Source organism: Monopterus albus, unplaced genomic scaffold (assembly GCF_001952655.1).
Source record: "Monopterus albus unplaced genomic scaffold, M_albus_1.0 scaffold31.1, whole genome shotgun sequence".
Lineage (NCBI taxonomy): Eukaryota > Metazoa > Chordata > Actinopteri > Synbranchiformes > Synbranchidae > Monopterus > Monopterus albus.
In genome coordinates, this window is record NW_018127911.1 from 2,881,985 (window position 1) to 2,905,840 (window position 23,856).

Consider the following 23,856-nt stretch of genomic DNA (forward strand, 5'->3'; position numbering starts at 1 on the left):
TCCCTCCCCCTCCCTCTTCCCCCCCTCTCCTTCCCTGTAGCAATTAATGAACCCACCACCACTAGTGCTGTCTCAAGCCCAGGTCAGTATATGTCACTATGCTGTACACCAAATCAGCAAAGAGGTCCACTGCCTCATACTAACCTGAGCTAAAACCCTCTCCTCCATCTTGATTTATTTCAATTGGCTGCCTGGAATGCCTTCTGGGTGTACAGCTTCATTGTATGTCCTTTTATTTCTTTGGTTTGTTATTATTTTATTTTATTTTATTTTTGTAGCCAAGCTTCTATAACCTGGTTTCATATACTTCCTGCAGCCTGTGTCATTGCAACACCCCACCCCCGTTCCTTTCATTAAACCTCCTCTGCCGCCACCCCCGCGTGGAGCAAACAGTAGCGTCATCAAAGTGGCTGTTTCATATGCCTCTGGGTCTGATGCTTTTCATAATGGCTGATGGCTTCTTCTTCTTCTTCTTCTTTTTCTGGCTTTCTCACCACCAGCACCACCACTTTCCTGCACCCCAGTGCTAGCTAAATGCAGCATACATCAAAGGCAGGACTCTCTTGGTGGCAAAGGCCCTTAGTTTGTTGTTTGCAAGATGGAATCCCTGATGCCTTTGCACTCTTATCACTCCATTTTTGTTTCCCTCCCTCTTTCTGTATTCATCTTCCTATATCCCTCTCTGTTCTTTCCTCTTTCTAGAACAATCACTTGGCACTCTGCCACCCTCTTTAACCTGATATCCTACTAGTGCTGTTGTCGGTGCTACACTGCCAGTGTCGCTGATGCCCCTTCACTATATTCTGCAGCTTCCACATTTCAGCCCAGAGTAATCCCCTCTGTCTGGCCGGTCATCTTTTCTTCCTGTCCAAATGTTTAAGCAAGTCACAGAATGTAATCTCTCACACTGGTCATATTACTTCTGCTTGATACTGTTGACACGCTCAGAAACATGCAGGCATGTAATCACTCTACTGTCATGAACACACACAACAGACACTAAAATGAAAACACTGACATTTTCAAACACGCTCAAATGGACATGCACACATTAGCACATGTGAGGATTCACACGTAATTAGCTAAACATTTTTGTCATTTTTTATTCAGGTCTGTGGGTAGACACTATTGTTTTCTTCTTGTGTTTTTATGGAGTCATGTGCTCACCTGCATTCTCTGCTTGTCTATCTGAGTCAAATATAATTATCCATGGAGATTCTGTCAGATAACAAGTTAAAATAAGCTCAGCAGCGATGAACAGTCCTGGCATGGCCCTCAACCCTCATTTGATGTAATGCTTGCAGAACAAATGACAATTTCATGGTCCAAAGGAACACCAGTGGTTTCAATCGTCGAGATAAACTCACTCAGTGACTCATTGTTCTTGCTTTGTTCCAAGTTGTATTTGAAGTTAATTTTTTGATGGCGCCCTCACTACATATCTTGGCAAAGGGAATTATTTTAGATCCCTGTAAAGAGCTCCTTGTCCAAACCCTTGTTTAATCAAGGTTAATAATAAATTTTATAGCTTATTATGTGCTTTTATTTCCCCTGTGAATGAGTTTGGGGAGATGTGCTCCCAAAATAAGGAATAAAAGGTAAGAGAATCAGAGATCTGAAGTTGAAAAACTGCTCAACCTTCCCTGCACTCGCAGTGCACATTTCAGTCCATCGATGAAGAAAATGACAAAAAAAAATCTAATTACAAAGACAAAACAATGTTAATAGGCAACATCCATTACTCTACTTTTATAACCTTGCTGTGCCTGTGCTACTCTAAATAGTTCAGAGGTCAGTGTGTAGGTTAATTACATCCTATATGCCTGATATTTGTCTTTTTTGACTCAGAGCTAAATTTGTTCACGTATCGTAATTATGCTATAAGGATGGTTTTCACAGTGATCCCACTGTCCAACTGTATTTCCATCCAGCACTAATATATACAAACATACTGCATTTTAAGCAAGTTTCAAGACTGTTTCACACTGTTTGTATTCTAAATGAGATGGAAACCAGTGGTTGCTTGAAATGGGGAAATCAGTCCAAAGACTAAAGACTAATTTAAAATGTGAAAATGTATGGAATTTAAAGTTTATTTGCTAAAGCACAAAACCAGCAGCATGGCCTTTAAGGTTAATATAATATTCTGATAATTGAATATGCTGTATATATAATGTGTATACATAAGGTTAGCTAACTAGTTAACTTCACATGGGGCCTGACTGAATAAAGAAAGAGCACAGCTTTATGTGTTAATGTAAACAATATTTATTGGATCACCAAAACCTGATTTGTGTCTGTGAATTGTAATGGTAATGTTCTGCTTGTCCTGACAAGCCTGTATGAAGCTACAGTTATCACTAAACACCTGCAGCTTCTGTAGATGAGAGTGTCAATCCTTTAAAAAATGTATTTATACATTTATCCCTGACTATTCTGCATTAGTGATAACATTGCAGTACGTTGTTTGTCTCATTGTCAACAACCACTTTAAACTCTTATCAAAAAAGAGTTGATGGCTTCTTATAGAAGGAGGAAGCCTGCAGCCCCAGTTGTCATTCAGGGAGGGGAGGTAACGTGTACAGGCAGTTAATAACACACTAATAGACTGGTCACAAACTGTTGCTTTCCTCAGGAAAAGCCATGGCAGAAAGTTCTTCTGAGGAAACTGAGATTCTTCACTGTGTGCCCAAAGTCAGCAGGGGCCAGGGTCAGAGTGTTCTTAGCTGTAGTGTGCTGGAGAGGCGGCATCGATGCTGATGATGCCAACTCAGTAAACTGGTAAGGCAGGCCAGCGCTACGGCTGGGCTGGAACTGGACAGTCTGGAGGCAGAGACAGGATGACAGACATGATGAACACCATCCAGAATAACCCCTCCCACTCATTCTGTTATGAACTGTGGCAGACAACCCAGGCATTCAGCCACCGGCTCACCCCCAACAGTGCACAAGACAGAGTACTGCAGGCGCTCACTTGTGCCTGCTGCTGTCAGATACCACAACACCGACTGTGACCACAGCCTAAGCCAGCTGTGACCACCCATCCTCACCCCACTCCCACTCAGCCAGTACTGTCACACACATTGCTGTCACCTTGAACTGCTCCAACATCCAGGCTCATTAGTGACCGCTGAAAATGGACTTTCTGTGCAACAGTAATCCATGAATTTTGTCACTGAGCTACTGCATATGACTTTAGCTGTTGTTTTTGTTATTATTATTATGGTTATTATGAATAATAAGGAATCATTTGGGGGATAATTTAGGGAAATATGATTATTGCTTTGCTTCTAAGAGTTTGATGAGAAGATCAATATCAGTCTCCTGTCCGTAGATTGGGGTGGCATGGTGGAACAGTGATTAGCGCTGTCACCTCAAAGCAAGAAGTTTTCTGGGTTTGAGCCCCGGCTGACCCGGTGCCTTTCTGTGTGGGGTTTGCATGTTCTCCCTGTGCCTGTGTGGGTTCTCCCTGGGTACTCTGGCTTCCTCCCACAGTCCAAAAACATGCATCTTAGGTTGACTAGTGACTCTAAATTGCCCGTAGGAGTGAGTGTGTGTGTGATTGTCAGCCCTGGGATAGACTGATGACCTGTCCAGGGTGTGCCCGGCCTCTTGCACAATGTCAGCCCCCACCCTGCAACCCTCTTCAGGATTAGCAGTATAGATAATAGATGAATGGATGTTCATATTTTATTATGTATCAATGCCCAGCAGAAAGTTGTCTTAATTCAGCATAAAAACAGCAAGTCTGTCTCTGTCCAAAGGTAAAAAAAATATTTACAATTACCCCTAAATGCCTCCAAAGTACATAGTTGTATAGGTTGTTTGTCCCTACACTCTCTGATACAACCCAGGAGAATTTCCTGCACTAGCACCCCTACTGTACCAGCGGCAGCAGATTTGTCACAGGTAAACTGTTAAAAAGTCACTGCTGAAAAACAAAAACTAAATATTTTATGATGCAGCTGTAGTGCTGGGCTTGGTTAGGGTTAGGTGCAAAACTAACTTGGGTAGGTTTAAGGGAAGATAACAGTTTGATTTAAAATAAGTACTTTGTAAAGGCTGGCAGATGTTTCTTTTCATGGTTGCAATAATAAACACATGGAAAAAATGATAAGATGATTATCAGTATGGTTAAAAGAAACTATTTGAATCTTTGTGTGTGAAATGGGAAACAGTGGTCTGTCAAGTTAAAGTCCAGTGTTTTCTTGACCCACCATCCACCACAACTTCCTTCCTGCCAGGAATTTGTCACCTTATGTAACGGCGTCACCTGAATTCCACTTTTGCTCCTGTTGTACTAGGGCCATTAGAGAGCTTTGTCACTTGAACATAAACATGTCGTTTTTGGGCATTTACCGAAAAGATTGGTGCTGTTACCATATATAATGAAATATGTTCACATATCTTCAATATCATCTTTATTAAATTAAGTATGTATATTATAGATATGTTATACATCAAATATCAAGATCAAAGATTTTTTATTGTCAATTCACTTAATGTGCAGGACATACAGAAAAATTGAAAGACCGTTTCTCTCTCACCTAATATTGAATAACCATACCATTTAAGCAACTATAATAGAATAAAAGTAGAATAAACACAGATTAAATAGAATAAAATAGAATATGAAAACTGAATTAAGGTAATTAGGATAAAACTAAATGGTACAGTCTAATAGGCTATCCTACAGATGTTTATGTTTCAACAATGAATCACACAGGAGAGGCTAGTTGGCATATAATGAAACTGCAATTAGTGACTGATAGACACTGATTCTAATGTATTTCATACATTAAACTGGTAATGTGTGTAGCTTTTTCATTAAAATATTACTTTGTATAGTTTTGATATACTTAAAATTTCTGTATCTTTGACCTTTGCCTTAAATTTCACTCTGAAGATCAATAAAATCCTATCCTTTCTTAGTCATCTTATCCTATCTTAAGCATTTAAACGCTCATACCGATATGTTCACAGTTGTCAGGGAATGGCAGAATTAGAATATAAACCATCTGTCATTGCTACTTGACAGGATTTTTTAGCTCCTGCACATAAAAGTTTAAACTCGCAATGTGGGAAATGGTTATATACCACATTTTGTTGGCAATAACAGTCTTAAACTTGTTTTATCTTTAGCATATGGATTTGTATGTATTTACCAAAACATAAAGCACCGTTCCAATGCTCCAAAGCAGCTGGCTCGGTGCCATCCTGTCATCTCAGTGAAATGTAGATCTGTGATTATAGCATATGCTCCCACAGGCTTTCAGTTCTGTTTATTCCTGCAAATCATTTAATAATAGAAAAACAATGACTCTCATTCACCAACATCTTGTGTTGGTGTTTTCTTAAATTTCTTCGCGTGTTGTTCTTAAGAAAGGCCATAAGAAAAGTATACTTCTGATTCACAAACGCGTTCGTATATTGCAGAATTCTTCACACCTGTGTTCTTATACTGATGAAACCTATGTGTTCCTAAGTTGAACGTGCACGCCAGTCATTCCTAATTGGCATAGGTTAACACCCCGCCAGTGCCCATAAAAGACTCCAGGGCCGTGTGCACACATCTCACAAACAAACGAACTGCTACAACAAAAATCTAAAGACAGTGGAGCAACGAACTCCAAAGCAAAGAAAAACTTCAGCAGTGATGAAGCGGAGAACAGCGAATGAGCTGCCATATTTAGCAGCATCAGTAGTGGATATAAAATAAAACAAAAAAGACGCATGTGATGCTCCTACTCCTTCAGTGGACTCTGTATAAGGATTAGGGCGCACAACTGATGAATTAAAAAGATGGCTGGACCCCAAATCTCAGGCAACAGAACATATGATATGCACTTAAGCATTTGGTTTTTAAGTGATGTGTTTTCAATTCTGAGCTACAAATATTCAAACTGTAAAAGTTAAATTACTTTTAAAACCTTAAACACAAACAGTTAATTGCTTGCTGTAATTTTTAGTGTAGTATTTATTCATTTTAGAAGACCACAATGCTTTGCAAAATAATGGGAAAAATTTTAAAGAAATAGTCTACTAATAATAACAAAACTGTTATTGTAACTTAAATCTTATAGTATTATATCACTGTAGAACTGAAGAAATAGCTGGTTAGTTCACACACACGTCAGCGCTCAAATGTGCACAAGTGTGCTCTTAAGATTCTGTTCATACCTAAGAACAAATGCCAGTATCCTCATGAAAACTTCATAAGTGGGTTTTACAAATACATTTGTTCTTAGTAATGGTTGGTGAATGAGACCCATTTTGTGTCTTTGTGAGGCATAGCGTACAGTGCTACTGGCTGAAAGAATATTACATGCATTATACATAATGTGTGTGAGTCTCTGATTCCCGTGTGTCATGTTAACTCCCTAGTTAACAAACTTCAGGCAGCCTGAGTGCAGCTAAGTGAAGACGATCCACACTCTGTTGCATTTGTCCTATTAATTCTGTTCTTATCCATAATTTTTTACCCTGCCTGATTGTTTTTTTTTTTGTTTTTTTTTTTCCCCCTCATATCTGATATATCAGAACTAATTCTAACTCTAATGCTGTCATGTATCTTGGAAGCCCTGCATGTGAAGTATTTATTTGACCCTCCCCTGTCTCAGCACGGAGCAGCAGGGGACAGGTGGAAGAGATTAATGAGTCTATGAAGGTTTATATGTCTGGGTAATATTGTGGAGTAGGCCATAAATCCTGGATTTGCTGTGTGATGAGAGGTCCATGATAGAGCAACTTTTAGGAATTAATACATTTTTTGTCAAAATGATACCCTACATTTTCAGTCCAATCAGTTTCTTTGCATAAATGCTTTGAAACTGAAAGTCTCATCAGCTTAATAAAGACCACTTACTGATTGAATTAGAGCAGGGTAGGTCATGTATCTTTTGTTATTCGATGTCCAGGGCACAGCATCAAAGAAATAATCTACCTTATTATGTATTCTCCCAAAGTCCTCCAAAATTCAAAAGTCACTCAGTCAGCTCCCCAAGGCTTCTGGAGCTGTGATAATCAAATTATTTAAGTAAGCATGCAGAGAGCTTCAATAATCAACGGATAGCTGGCTAATTTATGTCTGAAAGTGGGGTAATGCCTCCTTTGGAAGATGACTTTAAACAAGGTTAGGTTATATTGAAATCTGATGTTGGTACAATTTGAACCTTCAGGCACGCTGCGTTAATTTTAGACTATGTGAGGCCTTCTCAGTAAATAAATAACTTGATGTTTTCCTCTTAAGTTGAAATTAATGTTCTCTCTTGGCCATTGCTTTGTAAATATTTGACTAACTATTACTGGAAAATACTCATAAGCACATTTATAGTAATGAAAGAGTAACAATTTGAAGTAACATTTTAGATCAAAGTTGGGTGTCTAGTTCATCTTAGGAAGTCCATGGTAAATAAGGAAACACCTCAGTTTCTGCTGAGCCTGACTATTAGTTACTATCAGCTGCTGGCTTCTAATTAAGGCAAAGGGACCTTAATTTTTTTAGATTTGAAACTGTGTCTTTACTCTGTGGGGCTATTGTCAATATATCATTTCCATTTCTTCAATGAAGAAAAACAAATCATGTAAATATTACACTTAAAAATGGGATTAATAGGCAGCCTGTTCCTGCTTTTGGCCCCTGTAGCAGTGTTCTCAAACAAAAGCTTCAACATGTCCACATGGGCTACTGGAATACTGAGTGTTATTGATAAGCTAAATACTGGGTGATTCTGAATTGACTAGTAACAATCAGGATACATGAAATGTTCACAACAGTCACAAAAATGTGTAAAATATAAAAGGTTTTTCTGGCTTTAAGCCACAATTGGCACAATAAGTTTTTGCTGCCTCATTATGTCTTTCATTTCCATGGGGATTATTTCTGACATTGACCTTATACTCAGAGATTGATATTGGACTCCTTGGATGTCAGTGAATGAGCTAGATAGACCTGCCTGTTCTTTGTTTCACGCCACACAGTGAATCACAGTAATCAGTGTTAATCAGCCACATCACTAATTATGTAGCACCATCTTCATCTGTACTGTAGTTTCTTTCTAACTAAACTCAGTTCATGTCCCAAATGTTGTCTTTTCAGACAGCAGATAAGATTAGCAGATAAAATAAAATCTGACAGATTTCTTATTTATCTGACAGACTTATCTGACACATTTCTTCAGATTTTTCCCATCCTGTGCTCTAACACACAGCGCAGACTCTTTGACTTTCCTCCTTCTGTGACCTTTAAAACCCTGTAAGTCAGCACAGGTCCCAAACTTAAACAAAGCTAAAAACATACTAAAATGTTGTGTTTTCTTTGCTGTCGCTCATATGTAGGCATTGTAGCATCACAGGACTCCAAAGCACAGGAAACTGTTGTTATGTTTCAGCTGGTTTACCAGTGCTAACATACACTGCTTCTTTACAGAAGCGTGAGCCAGGAGTCCTGAAGTTGAGCTGTGTCAAGATGCAATTACACTACAGTTATAAATGTGACTACTGACAGCTCCAGGTTGTGAGTCACCCCCAGCTAATGGCAGTATAAATACACTGTATAGTATTGTAAATCCTAGAGGACAGGACTTGTCAAAACTGCAGTGTTAAACTGCTTGAGGAGCATCTACAGTCAACAACCCTGCTTCTCCTTACCCAGCATGCCTGGTGTCAGACACACTGAGCTACCACCAGATAATCCTTTTAGGCACTGCATTTTCTACCAGCCTTATCAGTTATATAGTGGAAAGATCAAGAGCAGTGCAAACCCCTTCTGCACCCCCCTCTCACCATCGCCCTGCCACCCTGACTCCTGGTCTATATGACTTGTTTTGAGTTTATATGCTGACCTTCATTTTTACCAAGTGCTAACTCGCCCAATCATCGCTGGAAGGGCCTGATAAGCAGATGGCATGTCATCTATCATACTTGACCCATAGACTCCTGGACAATATACTGTAAATACACAATAGGTTTTGTCCTGTGGAGCTGGAAGCCCGAGAGCTTTCCAAAAACGTGAAATGGCACATAAGGTGTGCTTATAAATGAAACATGCATTTCTGCTTTTGGTCAAATGTATACAATATATTAATGAAAAGCAAGTACAAAAGCAAAAGCCTCCAGTGACTACATGTACAAAACCTTTCATAATGCACATTATACAGAATACAGTATATCCAGCATTTAGTAGGATTATCTCATTTTATACAATGATCCTTGGAGCTTTACAGCATGGTCTTTTGAAATATCAGTGTGCCGGTGTTTCTAGAGTTCATTTCATTGATCAACATTTCCCATGCAGCATATGCTTTCAGGAAATGAAAGCCATTACTTTGATATCATAATGGCACATAAAACGACCGCTGTATGCTTTTTTTCTGTAATTCTTTTTAATGAGCGTTAATCAGGGAAAGTGTTATTTTTGCTGTTTGGCTGATTGGTACTCAGTTGTTTGTGCGATTTAAGCCATTATAGGTCAGGTTCTCTTTTGCTGTAGCTGCTTGGGCTTTTTATTGCAGTACCCTAAAACATATTCTGAGTGATACTACCGATTAGATAAATGTGGGAGATACTGACAATGAAACTGTGTTTTACTCTGCGAAGGTTGCTCTAAAACAAAGTGATGTCTCTTTCCCCTCATTTGCTTTGGATAATTAATGATGAAACACTTAAGATAATGCCTCTGGAAAGTTTTTAAAACCATAGGAAACAGAAAATATTGATTGTGCAATTATTCCTATTTACAAATCTCAGGTTGATGGATGGTCATATGATTATCCCCTGAAATTACTGTATAAAGTCCATAATGGATTATGTCCATCTAGTGGCAATATTTAGTGCCAGTGTAGGAAGCATTGTACCCTATAGCTAAGCATATTGTAAGTGTGTATAGGTCAGGGTCAGTGCATTTAACACATCAGAGATCAGAACAGTTATCGTTCACTTTTTTGTTACTTGTAGCTGTGATCTTTGCCTAACCTCATCCGAGTGTTATGTTTGCTAAACCTTAACAATAAACAATACCTATTCACTATAATCGTGATTGTGGTTCCGTTGTCTGAATGAACTAAAGGCAAATCATGCAGACATTGTAGAAAGTGAGGATTTTAAAAATATTGTCACTAAATTTATTTCATTGTTCTGCTGACTCATCTAATACTGTATCATACAGTATGAGCTGGAGCACTTAAATCATTTCATATGTACTTATATTAATAAATGTCAGGATAATGCCCTTCACATAGCAGTAATGCAGTATATCCTGTATTGCATCTCAGATTCCAGCTTCTCATAGAGCATTCTGAACACATTTTGGACTCCCACTAAGACCCACTTACCTCTCTTCCCTCCAATCTTAACTACATAAACAGATTATTATCCATATTTCATGGGTCTTAGTCTTCACTGTTCCTCTCTGCCCCCTGCAAAGACTCATTTTCAGGGCTGTTTTTTTACATGTTTTATATCAGCCTCTGATATAAATGGCCTTGCTGCCTTTCACCACCCCACCACCCATATCAGCAGATTATTCTACTTATCCCACACCTCTCTCACCGAGTCGCTGTCTCTGCCTCCCTTTCCCGTTCTCTCATCCCACTTCCCAGATGTACCACTCTCCTCTCTGCCTCTGATTATCTCTCCCACTTTGCATCTTCTCAGAAGTTCCGGCCATTTAATGCAAAGCTAGTCATGCTGTCAGTCCCACACTCACATAGAAGAAACAGCAGTCCACACACACGAAAAACAAGAAAACTATTTTACAGACCACTTTTTTCTCTGTTCCCCTTTATTCAGGAGTTGGGAGGATAATATTTCTGGTGGATATTAAAACTGAGACCTGTCAGAGCCCTTCCAGTTTTTAAATTTTGCCCAACAATCTTTTTCCTTTTATGTGTTTATTCCCACCTATTATTTGAGCTCTTGTTGCAGGTGGTGCTTTTATTCTTGTCTCCGTCACTCATAATTTTTTCTCTAGAATAAATATTCAGTTTGCAGATCACCAAATCCGACACACCTACCGCTGTACCCAGAAGATCAAAGCACATTATGCATTGTAGCGTTTACAGGTCCGTGACATCCTTCCCCATTGTTGATGGTGTATTTACAACCCGAATGCTTACTTTCAAATATATACTTCTGCAAATAGGAAGAAAAGGCCGCAAAGAGGAAGTCACTGTTAGGATGAGGAAAGTGTTTTTTCTCTATTCAAATTTCCAGCTTTAATTGGCAGTGTTGTCACAGATGTCAGGGTGATTAATAAGACAGTTTGGTTGGAAAGATGCGTTTTGGTGCTCCCAACAGCAGACAGGACATTGCAGTTGTTGTGTAAGAGCTGGAGCAGAAAATGGATAGTCATTTCCTTTTATGGCCATGAAAGACTGCTGTAGAGATTCGGTTTTGGTCTATAATTGAGACACCAGGGTATATTCTGTTTCTGGACAGACTCTAATGGTTAGTGCATTAAGGAGGATGATTGAAGAAAGCCACACACTTACAGTAGAGGCCGCAGTAAATCAGAAAAGATGGCTTTTTGGCCAATTTGTGGATTGCAATGGGTTCACACTGTGCAGTGCTTTAGGTCTTCCCTCGCTCTCATCTCTGGTGAGAGTACTCTTCAGCAGAGTTAAATAGGTGTAATTTTGAGGTAAAAGAGAGAATACTTTTAGTAGTAATGGAGAGAAGGCTTTGGACATGTTGTCATTGCCCTTGGAAATACAGTAAATGTACTCCTCAGGCCTGACTCAGTTGTTAGGAGATTCTTTGCTGCATCACTCTCAGGTTTTGTATTCAACTCACGAGGGATAAGGAGCCAGAGCGGTAACTGTTATTAAGACATCAACCTGGACACTGCATATCCACAGGCCTGCAGACTCAGTGAGGCATGCATAGTGCACAGTCCTGCCATATCCAACAACACCTAACAGCAATATGAATTTCTGGACTTTGATTCCATTTTTGTCTAATCTTTTAACATAAATTCATATTTTAGTTAGTTGTTGCAAAAAATTGGAAGCTACAGGTGTTTCTGCCTTTGATATGTACAGTTACCGTGGCTACATGAGTTGTGCTGTTGTTGAGATGAGCAGAAAAGGTGTTGATTACCTGTTTAAACCAAACTGTAATGGTTAACACACATTGCCTATGTTACCCTGTGTGTTAAATAATGTAGCATCAGTCACTCACTGTCATGCTTTCTCACATAGTGCTCTCCACTGCAAGCACTGCCCTGAATTCACTCTTATCTGGATTTAGCTAAAGTTGAGCAATAACAGCATTCAATAACATTAATGCTGTGATATTCTCTGGGATTTTGTTAACTGAGGACATTAATCATTCCTACTTTGATGGTAAGCATGAAAGATAGCCAACCCCACATGACATCCACATGCGCAGTCCTATTAATATATTACGGCTTTACTTTTTATGTCAGTGTGTTGGCCTCCATGTTTTTCTGCTGCTTTGTTACTATTTTGTGTAGGATTGTAGTTTTTTTTTCTTTTTTTCTGGTAGAAGATATTGTTTCACTAATCAGGAACAGTGTGTCTTTCTGCAGATGCATACAGGTCACTAAACAAGACTATGCATGAGAACATCAGTATGTTCATTTATTCATTAGTACATTTTTCATTTGTTGACAAAAATTGTATCAAATTTAGTCATAGTGTCTGTTTTCATGGGCTGCTTTTGATTTAGTTTTAGTCTTGTTTTTGTCTGGGGGTGAAAGATTATCAAAGACTATATTGCATTGTTGACAGAATTAATGAACACTAAGTATTTATTTCACCACATCTATCTGGTGATTCATATTTTTAACCATTTCCTGTGAACTTGTGACTTTGACTGTCAGGCCTGGGTGGCTTGTTTTAGGCTTTCATATATACAGTATATATGACAGCTGGCTAGCAGCAGATTACTGGTCTTTCGTGTGCTTGTGCCAGGGGGATAGAGTCTTTGTCGCCAACTATCCTCATAATACTTAAACCTCAGGAATTCTGCCCACCCATAATATGCCTTCACCCCATGTATCTGATTCTTGCAGGGAAGGGTGCATTCATGTAACTCCATGATAAGTATTCGGAATGACACACTAATCGGTTTTTCCAATTCTAAACAAGCCCTGACAGACACTCACCATGGAAGAGGCCTGAGGAGCAAATATACTGTGTCCACTGCCTCCAAAAGCAACCTGTGCTAAGCATGTGTCTCTCAAATTTTCATAGCAATTATTATTCTAGGATTTATTGCAGTTGTATACCAATTCAAGTGTACTTGCAAATCAAGCCTACAGAAGTGCCACAGAGGCAGTATATGTTTACATGATAATGTTATGGCAAGCCCACCAAAATTTGTTGCACAGTTTATGCAGACATACCGTTCTTCTTAATATCTATGGCTTTATTGGACCTTTGTGAGCAAATCTGGAAATACTGGCGATGTTTTTGTATCAATCTGATGAAGTATCTTGATTTTTCAAAATAAAAAAATCATATTTTGTTTGTATCCCAATTTATATTGATATCGCAATATAAAATGTACATTGTGAAAGATAATTTTACCCATATTGGCCATCTTAGTGACTTAATGTGATAAATATAATTTAATTGATAAAACAAACCATCAGAATATAGTAACAGTTAATGTATAACATGTAATGTGAAGTAAAACACAATAGAATGGTTTATAGTGTGAGTTTAAAAAGTGCTTGTGTAACATCCATTGACCCTTTGTCATGTGTGCTGCTCTCTGGGAGAAGTTAGAAGTCTTTCGCTTAGTCAGAACATCTTGCAGGATGTTTTTGAAAAGAGAAGCAAATCTAAGGGTTGAAACTCGTTGAAACACTTCGCCCAAACTTAACCAGTGGACACGAGATTGGTAAAGTAAGTCCTGGTGATCCGCATCGGTTTCCTCCAGGAACGTAATAAACTGACAGTACTGAAGTCCCCTTGCTCTTATAAAGTTAACAAGTCTTACGACTGGATTCATGACATGATTAAGCTGCAATACAGACTTACACAGAGATTCCTGATGAATGATGCGGTGATCTACCGTCTACTGGGGAAACGCAGGCATTGTAGGGAAGAGGCAAAACAAATGAGGTTTAATGATAACATAATTTAATAATATAATTTGGACAAGTTTGGCGGGCCGGATTGAAAAGCCTAACGGGCTGTATATGGCCCATGAACCGTAGTTTGCCCATTGCTGGGCTAACGCTGGGCTCCGTTGTTGTGTCCCTGACTCACTCCATCAATTGAACCTTAACTCCTACTTACAACACTTCTTTGAAAATGCCTGTCAGTCATCAAAGATGTGGCTGTACTGGCTAATAAATTGCATGTCATCTTGTTGTGGCTAAAACTGAATTCAAGCCTCTTTGAATCACAACAGCCAGAGACAAGTGGCACAGATCTAAACATATTTAGTCTTTAATTTGTTTGCAAGGTCTTACCAGAGAAAGCATGACAGGGAGGGCTCACTAGTGCTATTCTTAAGTGTGGGTTTTCCACACTTTTCTATCTTAGTCCTCAGAGAGAGATTTTTAAATTAATCCTGTTGACTTTCTGCACTTATTTACCTTCCAAAACACTGTGTGATTGATTATGGCGATCCATATGTGCTGTCCTTATGGCACAGCAAAGATTTTTGTACTTCTTTCTCACACCCCAAACACCTTTCCCTCATCTTTTCTTTAATTTCTTCTTTTCTAATTTCTTTGTGCAGCAGTGCTGTAGCACAGTGTTGTTTTACTCTGGCAGGCAATTATCTCCCAGAGGCCTGGACAGAGAGAGTTGCTCTTCACAACAATTTCCCCCTATCCTTAAATTAGTCCATGCTGACTATCACTACTAAATGATGCACACTCTTTTCTATGTACAAAATCATGCTCTCACACACAGATACAAATTAAAACATCTTTCTGTGTCTGTTGTATTTATATTATTTGAATTGTGTGGACTAAATCAGTCTTACACACAGACACCACTTCAATCACTGTCCCCAGCTGCAGGAAAAACCTCTCAATCAGCCTAACAACAGATGACAGTATTAAACCACCCATTAAAAGCTGAACATATGCATCGCCTTTCTCGCCATTTACCGCTTCTCGTGACTCTTCAAAATCTTTTTATTGACAAACCACACCTTGAAGACCTTGGAGGTTTTTAAATGCGGTTAGAAAAGGTCATGACATTCAGAAATGGCATTCTCTTTGGGGAAATGGCTTGGATGTCTGGCCGTTAAATAAGGTTAGCTTTATCGGCTCAATTTCCAAGCTGTTTGGCGTCCTCAGCATCACTAAAGAGTGACTGGCCCTCTGCTAATACTAAAGGCTCTCAGTTCCAAGTCTGAGTGGTGTCACTGTGTGCGATACACTTCCCTAGAGGCTAATAAGGAGTGCAAAACATACTCACACACACACATGCAAACATACAAGCACTTACATCCTGAGTATGTTCCCATTTGGTTGTGATGGTGTGTGTGTTTGTGTGTAGGTGCATTAGTGGTGGATGGCTGGCAGTTGATGATACACTTCTTCATGCACACGCTCATGCACGCACACACACACACACACACACACAGAGGGAGAAGAACAAATCCTCCCCACACACAAACACATGAATGCCTTCTGCACAGCTCACTGCTATCTCAGTTCCCGCTCCCATAATCACTTCTCCTCATGCAGCAGAGGAATTGAAATGCAAGTGCTGAAGGGTAAAACCTAGAAGGCCTCAAAACAGAAACCATTAACCCTTTAGTGTTCCCCTGGCCTTAAAGCTGAAGAGTTTTTCCCTAGCTTGTTACAAGGATTCACCCTTTCTACACTCAAAAAAATCTACTACTTAATTTAAGTTGGGGCTACATAAACAGTATTTATTGGCTGGAAATCCTGCCCACAATTAAATTGAGTTCATCCAATGAGTTGTTTTTTGAGTGTACATTTACTAATGATGAAGAAAGGTCAGTGAGCACACTGACAGATGCCTTGGGTGAAATAATCTCAGGACTCAATACACCTCAGCTGCACCGGCCTCCGAAGTGATAAACGGCCCTCTTTTTTAATCAGAGCCCCTGCTGAATTACTGTAATGTGTTTGAAACAATCAATGGGTTGAGCTACTCACAAGCCAGAGTCCTGTCACCATTGACACTGTTAATTAGCACTGAAGAATCCCAGGCGCTTTTGTCTGAGCACATGTGAAAGGCGACGAGCGGATTAGACCCATTCTGCTTTACATTTGTTATTCCTAATGCCATCCAGCACGGGGAGATCTTAGTGATGGTGGGTGGCTCCCTGTGGGTCCCCGGCAACAGATTCGCATCCCAACATGAAACAGCAGAAAATGACAGGAGAGAGGCCCATGTGCCTTTCACCAGAACAGTGAGCAATCCTGGTACAGATCAGAGGGATATGTCCTACTTCCATGACCCTTCATTTCCATTACTTTTACATGTCTGCCACTAGTTTATTTGCTTAGTTTGTTGATGTCTGACTTGAGTTTTGAAATGAGTGGCAACCTTTCTTTTCAAACCAAGCCCTAATAATTCTGAAAAAGTGCAGAGAAGAGAGTGATAAATAATCAAGAATATATTCTGTTAATTTAAGTACATTCTTTAGAAATGTTCAGAGCTGACCCTGTGGACCCGTACTGGAGATGATCTTGGCATATTGTCAGTGATCCTGTCTTCACCGTATTCTGTTGTATTTTGTTCACCTCAGCATGCTAGAGTGTGGATACCTGAACTGAGGCAAACAGGACCCGTCAGTACCTGAGGGTTCGGACAGAAATTTAGACATTATATTCAGGTCTGGCTCAGGTCTGGACACGTAGCTGAAACTTTAAACAAGATGGCTGCAGCACTCAAATGTTAAAGGGGAAAACACCACACAAACTCAACTGCGTTGGTTCCAGGTCAGGTTCAGACAAAAATATGCAGCCCGATCCATGTGGTTGCAGTACTACTCTTTTTTTTTAAGGTGATTTTTTTTCCAGTACAGTGAACATGTAGCTGATGGATGCTGTTGGACCTAAGTGCTAAAGAGTGTAATTATGTTGTTGTTATGAGCATCATATTTGTGTTTTATATACATATTTTAGAATGGTGTTGGAGCTGTTTGAAAAGGATAACATCCTAACTCCAAAAAGTGTGTTAACAGAAAGTCTTAATGAGAATAGGAGGTTCAGTGAATCTTGGTTCACTCTTTTCCTCACACACTATACAGGACAAATTAACAGTGACAGAGTAGCTCGGTAATTGGAGACTGGGTCTTATTAACCAGTAAAACAGCATTTTTGAAATTGCTGGTGGAACTTTGATTGTTATTTTCCAGACAGATGACATTAGCCTCTTTTATGTGGCTACTTTGTGACCCTCTACATTCTGCCATAATTGCCTTCAATGATTTCAATGCTATGTAATTGAACAGACATTTCCTGTACTCACATACACTGTCACAAGAGCAGTGGCAATTTGATGATGAATACGGTATGTAAATATGAATCCATCCACTCTGTTTTCATGTACAAAGGGATATGTGCGTATTTTATTAGATATGTTGATATTTGCTGCTCCTGGTACCCAGCTGAGTTGAACCAGAGGTCAATTCACCGGTCCAATTTGTCAGTAAACCCAGATTCATTCACTTCAGTGTTTCCAGTCAATAATGTTTGACCTCATGTGAAAAACAGGAACATAAAGGTGGAGAGAGTGGTACTCAGAGACTTGGAAGCTGCAGCCATCGAATGCAGCACAACATCAAAAGGGAAGAGCATGTGTCACCATCATCGGTTCTGGTATTTATGCAACCATGAAAGTTGCACATCGATAGTGTCAGTGTGGCAGAGAGGATAAGCCTATAGAGGAAAGACTAAAGTGGATTTGGAGTAAGGGGGTGTGTGTATGTGTGCAGAGGAGCAGATAAGAGTAAAGAGCTTTTTTTAAGGATCTGACATGTTTCAGTGTGAAGTGATATTGTCTGCCTTTTATTCATATAAGCTAAGCATCCAGGAGTGTTCCACAGTTATTGTCGTTGTACAGAGAGAACACAACTCAGTACTTCAAAGTAATAGTATAAAGCCTGGGGCACACTCAAATTGGATATGCATCACACATAACTTTCAAATGCATCCATTGTTTTCATTTGGCAGCTTTTTTCACTGCATCAAGCCACCTTGACTTGTTTATTCTTATACTGTTTTGATTTTCTGGAGCCTTTATAAAGCAGCAGGAGCTTTGCAGCCACAGTAAACTTAAACATGTTTAGAAGGATGCTGCTTTAGCACAGTGGTGGAAAGTAACTTAGGGACAGTTTGGAGGTGCATGTACTTCACTTGAGTATTTCAACGTTATGCTAATGAATATTTCTACTCCACAAATTTCAAAAGGAAATGTACTTTTTACTACACTACACTTATCTGACAAACATAGTTACCTGTTACTTTTTAATTTAAATTTCACATAAAAAAGCACAAACTAAGCGTATTAATATAATAAACTGTAGACGCACCTTTTTGGCTCTGTCCACTAGTTACATTATGAAACAGTATTTTACATACAAAACACATGAATATCTTCTGAAATAGATTAAAATAGATTATAGATTAAAGTATAATCCACCTCAACCATTTAGAACAATACGATTCTGTGTACATGTTAAAGCAGCAGGAACCATTCTAATGCAACCCTTTGCATAATACTATATATATGTTTACTTCAGACACATGGAGAATTGTTTTTTCTAATAATACTTTTACTACTGGAGTATTTTTACAGTATGTGTGGTACATATACCTTTACTAATATAAACATGTTGCACCACTGCCTAAGCATATCAGTTATATTTCTTATTTCTTTGTCATTTAGAAGCGTAGTTAGCTGGATCCTTTACGTTTGATTCCTCCAGTCTGTGGTGGGCATCTGACATTAGTGACTTGGTGTTTAGCCTTTTCAGTGAAGCCCATTTCCGGCGAAACCGACGGAGTCTATTAAGAATTAATTAACAGCACCACAATTACTTTTCAGTTTTCTGTATAAAAGGGATTAATTCTCATTCCAGACTGCAATCTCCCAACACTACATGTCAAGAGGGTCATGCAAGTTGCATTAGCAACTGTTTTGTTTTGTTTTTCATTGCCCACAAAGCTACAGCAGACACCGTGGCAGGAGATGCTGTTAGGTTGCAGATGTCTATATCCAGTTCTTGAACTGTTAAAAAGGTGTGCGTGAATTAGAAAGAATGTATTCACGCACAGTGACCAGACTGACTTTGGTATTGTGTGCCTGTACTGTCTCAAACTGCTGAATAGAATTAGCCTCTGAATCAATGGCGCTCACTTCAGGACTCTATAGCTCTTATCTGAACCTCCCTCAGGCAGCCAGCAACAAGGTGGGGAGTAAAGACTGGAGTGCATTCGCTGCCTCAGGTTCTGTCTTGGCAATAAAGGAATATTTCATGTGTGACACTCACACAGCCTATGGGCGTACACTATCTGAAGCAGACTTAAAGCCGGCAATAATTAACATAAACATATGGCGTGTGCCTCCATTACATTGTGCCTCTCCCCCTTGTGCTTCAAGTCTCAGCTAGCCTCAGCTAAAAGCACCTCAGCTAGACATAATCCATTGCACATGCTAATCACTTGGCAATTGACTTGGCCCTTTTTGGTCCAACAATTTCTGTAAACCACCAGATTGATCTGAGAGAAATCAATTAACAGCTCAGGGTAGGTAAATATGAACAAACAATATGGATTGCCCTGCATCCAGCATGACCATCGGAGCAAATTCTTGCTGCGGCTCGTGTGCTTGTGCCGAGATTCTCAGCGTGAGCAGATTCCAGACAGGTTCGACTAGCCCCAGGTGAACTGTGATAGCCAGGCAGTCTACAGTGATAAAGTTATCTTATACCCATCAAGAAGAAAATGCACTTAACCCTCTACATTCAGCCTGCCTGTGTTATCAGCCCCATAATGGAAATTGATTAAAAAAAGGCTGTCTTATCATAATCCCACATACATAACAGTGAGGAATTGCTATTTTAGGAGGCCATAGTTGACAGAGATGGGCAAAAGGAAGGGCAGGAAGAGAGGGCCGACTCCTGCTTGGAGTTCATATGTTATCAGGGGCAGCTCATGGGGATGCAAGAGACATCGGTTTGCTGTGAGACATTCCTCATAACTGGCCAGATTGTCGCTGTCATCACAGGGGTGCGGGAGCTAAGTAGCAGCTGAGTTAGCGAAATCCTTGGGCCTGGAGCAGGACTCCCAGAGAAATACAACCTTGATAAGCATTAAAAACCGAGGGAAAGACGAGGGGCATGAGGAACTGTTAGAGTGGGAGTGAGAGAAAGAAAAGAAAAATGAGGTTTCATGAACTTGCTACATACTGAAACAATTTGTTTAGGTCGCAGTGTATTTTATTAATAAGCCCCTAACATTAAACAGACTTAGTGAGAGCAGCCAAAGTCGTGGAGTAATTATGCTTTTGAAAATGCTGTGATTAAAAACTTTCACTTAAAGTGTCAGTCCACACTCTTACTGCTTTTTTTTTGTTGTTGTTGTTTATTCCTGGAACATGCTGATGCAGATTTACCCTCTGGCCTTAGAAAAAGAAAAAACAACCTGTAAGGGAAAATTCATAAAACATTTAAAAATGGAGACTTATCCATCGGGCTTGCATATAAACTACATAATTTGCAAGAGCACTCACTTTTTGCATAAAACATCTCCTTGAACTGATAGGTGCAATAAACACGCTTGTCCGTCACTCTGAATGGATTGGATTTCTTCGAATGCTAGACTCATAACTTGACTGTTCAATTCAAATTAAAGACACTGGCTACACATTTCTGTTTCAGAAGCAGGGGGAAAGGGAGGTTGTAAGAAAGAGGTGGATCAATAATGAAAGGGAACAGTATCCGTGTGGAGAACGACAGAAGTGTCTTCTCTGTCAGGAATCCTTTCTCCAGCTCACACTGTGATGTGGACTCTCTATGTGTCCAAATACCCCACAGAGGCATTGATTAAGTCAAACTGAAGGCCAAAGCCTGCCTGCAATCGAGCTCACTCACTAAGCTATCACATGACCCATCTCTCTCACTCATTCACTCTCCAGTCCTATACTGATGCTGAGAGGAGCTATTAGATCCCAGACTCCAGCCCCAAAAAGCATTCTGCTGGGTGTTGATAACCAGCAGGTACCAAGATGCGGAGAAAGGGAGGGAGTGTGGTGGAAAAGGGTTGAGGATATGGCAGCACTGGGAGGCGGAGGAGTGTAAATGATCTCTGAAGGCCATCTTATTAATGGAGGCTTTTCATTACTAGCGATAGCATAAGTGATTGGTGCGGCTAATGAGCTCGAAGGTCCATGCGAATGAGGGCTCTGTGGAGCAGCAGTGTGTGATGATCATAGCGGGACATGAACATCATATCTGGTTGTGATGAACATCTCGCTTTTACAATAACAGGATGAACAGAGAGAGAAGTGGATGAACGAGCCGACGGGTTGGCGAGTCAATTGTGCACCGAGTCAATATGGCAGGCTGCTACAGGCACGAGGCTGCAAGAGGAATGGTGGAGGGATGAGTGTATTTCACTGTCGGTGGACTAAAGTGAGGTAAACCATGGAAAATGTCTTGATCACTTTCCTTAAAGCGCTTGCACACTTTGCTGTGCATATGCAGAAGCAACTAGAAGATGAAGCATGACCCTTTCATCCCCTCATCAAATGTTATACTCTTTACAGAACACCAGCAAAATACCCCCCGCCCCCAAAGAACAGTTTTACTATTATCTGTAGTCTGTTAAAGACGCTCTTGACGGCTGCTTTGAACCTTGCATGTAGAGGGATTTAGCCTGGTTTACCACATGGTGCGTACGCCATCAGTTCTGACTCAGGAGTGTCTCATGTGGGCTCTCTCAAGGGAGCTGCAGGGGGACGATGAGAAGCCACTGACTGATGGTCAAGGACACAGAACCCCTCCCCCACCCTCCTGCTCAGAAGAGCCCATCTCTGTAGCCATGTCCTCGAGGGGATTGGGATGCTGCCTGGCTGCCTGCTGTCTGCACACTGCTCATGACACTCTGTTCAGAGGATACGGCCAACTTAATCCAGTTTCTATTCTTCTTGCCTCGTGCGGTTTCACACGTGTTATGGAACATGTGTGAAGCTTAAGATGAAAAAACACTAGGCTTAGGATTTTTGACTGGAGCACATGTTTCACAAACTTTACAAACCCACTGTGTATGTGAGGGTCTAAAAAGAGGAACAAAAAGTAGCTCATGCTATCACTCCGTGAATGATGATGTTCCACTGAATTACAGTGCTGTGTATAACATCTGAGACGGTGCTCCACATAAACCCAGCATCGAGTGCCACTGTTGCATTTTTCAGTATGATTCATTCTCCCTTGTCTACAGTGACTGAGGTTCAGGGCCTTAGCATTTGTTGTGCATATGATATGTGGGTGACAAAACTGCTGTCGATGGAGATTTGGGAGGGATAAGGAGGACAGAAAGTGGGAGGGGGGGGGGGAATGTGTGTGGCTCATACTCCCAGCACACTATTTAAATCTGCTGGCTCCGGTCCAGATTCAGAGAGAACCAAGGATTTTGTATTTTCATATGACTCTGGCTAGCATTGGGGTTTAGTTTTTCATTTCAGTTCTTGTTGCAAAACAATAATTGAAGCGTATCACTTTCATCTCCACTTATCTCCTCTGCTCCTCTCCCTTTGGAGCGCTGCTTGTCTTCGCAGCGTTTGCACATCTTGACACTGTTGGTTTCTCTATGATATATTGTCAGGGATTCTGGTACTTCATTGTAGCTTACTGCTGATGCACATGGCAATTAAAGTCAAACCCCAAAGAGGTAGAATTCAGACACCCCCCCCCCCCCACCCTCTCCCTCTCTCCTGACATTGCTGCTGCAGCCTTGCTCTCACTCCCCTTTCAGTCACTGACTTTTTCCCTAGCACTCTCTTTCTTCTCACCCTATCTGTCTTCCTTTAGCACTTGCTGTCTTTCTGTCTCTCATTCCCTTTCTTTTCCCTCTGTGTTAATAAGCAAAGTAATGGTGTAGCAGGCAGTTCCTGGTCGGGGAGTTAATTAAATACAAACCACACAGTCAAAACAATGGAGGCCCCTGCTTTTGGTAGTGACACAGGGAGATATTAAACAAGCCTAGAATCAAACACTGGGAGGAGGCAGAAGCCCAGTAACACTAACTAAACCCCAATCTCACTTAACACTTTCCCTCCTAAACTGCTGAGGTTTATTATTACACTCTCTCCAGCCCAGTCAACATTAGTCATATCAGAGATCCAGTAATTACCTTGTGAGCTCCCTGAACTGCTGCATAAAAACCAGTTGTGTACAAGATATTAATGTGATTACTGCAGCATTTACTGAGACAGAAACTACACCGACACCGATCAGATGAGAAACTGAAGAAGGGAAATAGTGACATCTGCCTATTCCCCACCCACCATCACCTCACACACGCGCGCACACACACATCCCAGATGATTTTGCTAGTGCGGCTAGTACAATGCAGCACACTCGGGCTCTGGTAACACTGGGCTGGCTGAGCAGGACAGGAGCTGTTGCTATGGTTACCATTTCTCAGCTCTCTCTCACAGCCCGGGAAAACTGTGTCATTATCCTGTACTTTGGATAGGAGAAGAGAGAGAAAGCGAGAGAGAGAGAGAGAGAGAGTGAGGAGGGATACAAAGAGAGAGAATGAGGTAGAAAGCTTAGACAAAGATAGAAAGGCAAGGAGACGGAGTGGAGCTACAGTTCACACAGGCCAGCCATGCTTCTAACACACATCATCAAAATCTGCACTCATTTGTGTTCCTCTAGTCAGTA

General features: G+C 40.4%; 1 protein-coding gene across 1 annotated transcript in view; it reads left to right on the forward strand.

Annotated features, from left to right (window-relative positions):
* negr1 (neuronal growth regulator 1) overlaps positions 1 to 23,856 on the forward strand; it is a 142,439-nt gene that overhangs the window by 108,326 nt on the left and 10,257 nt on the right. Inside the window, 1 exon segment of the mRNA XM_020596587.1 lies at positions 41 to 82. Within this exon segment, the coding sequence (XP_020452243.1) occupies positions 41 to 82 (42 nt within the window).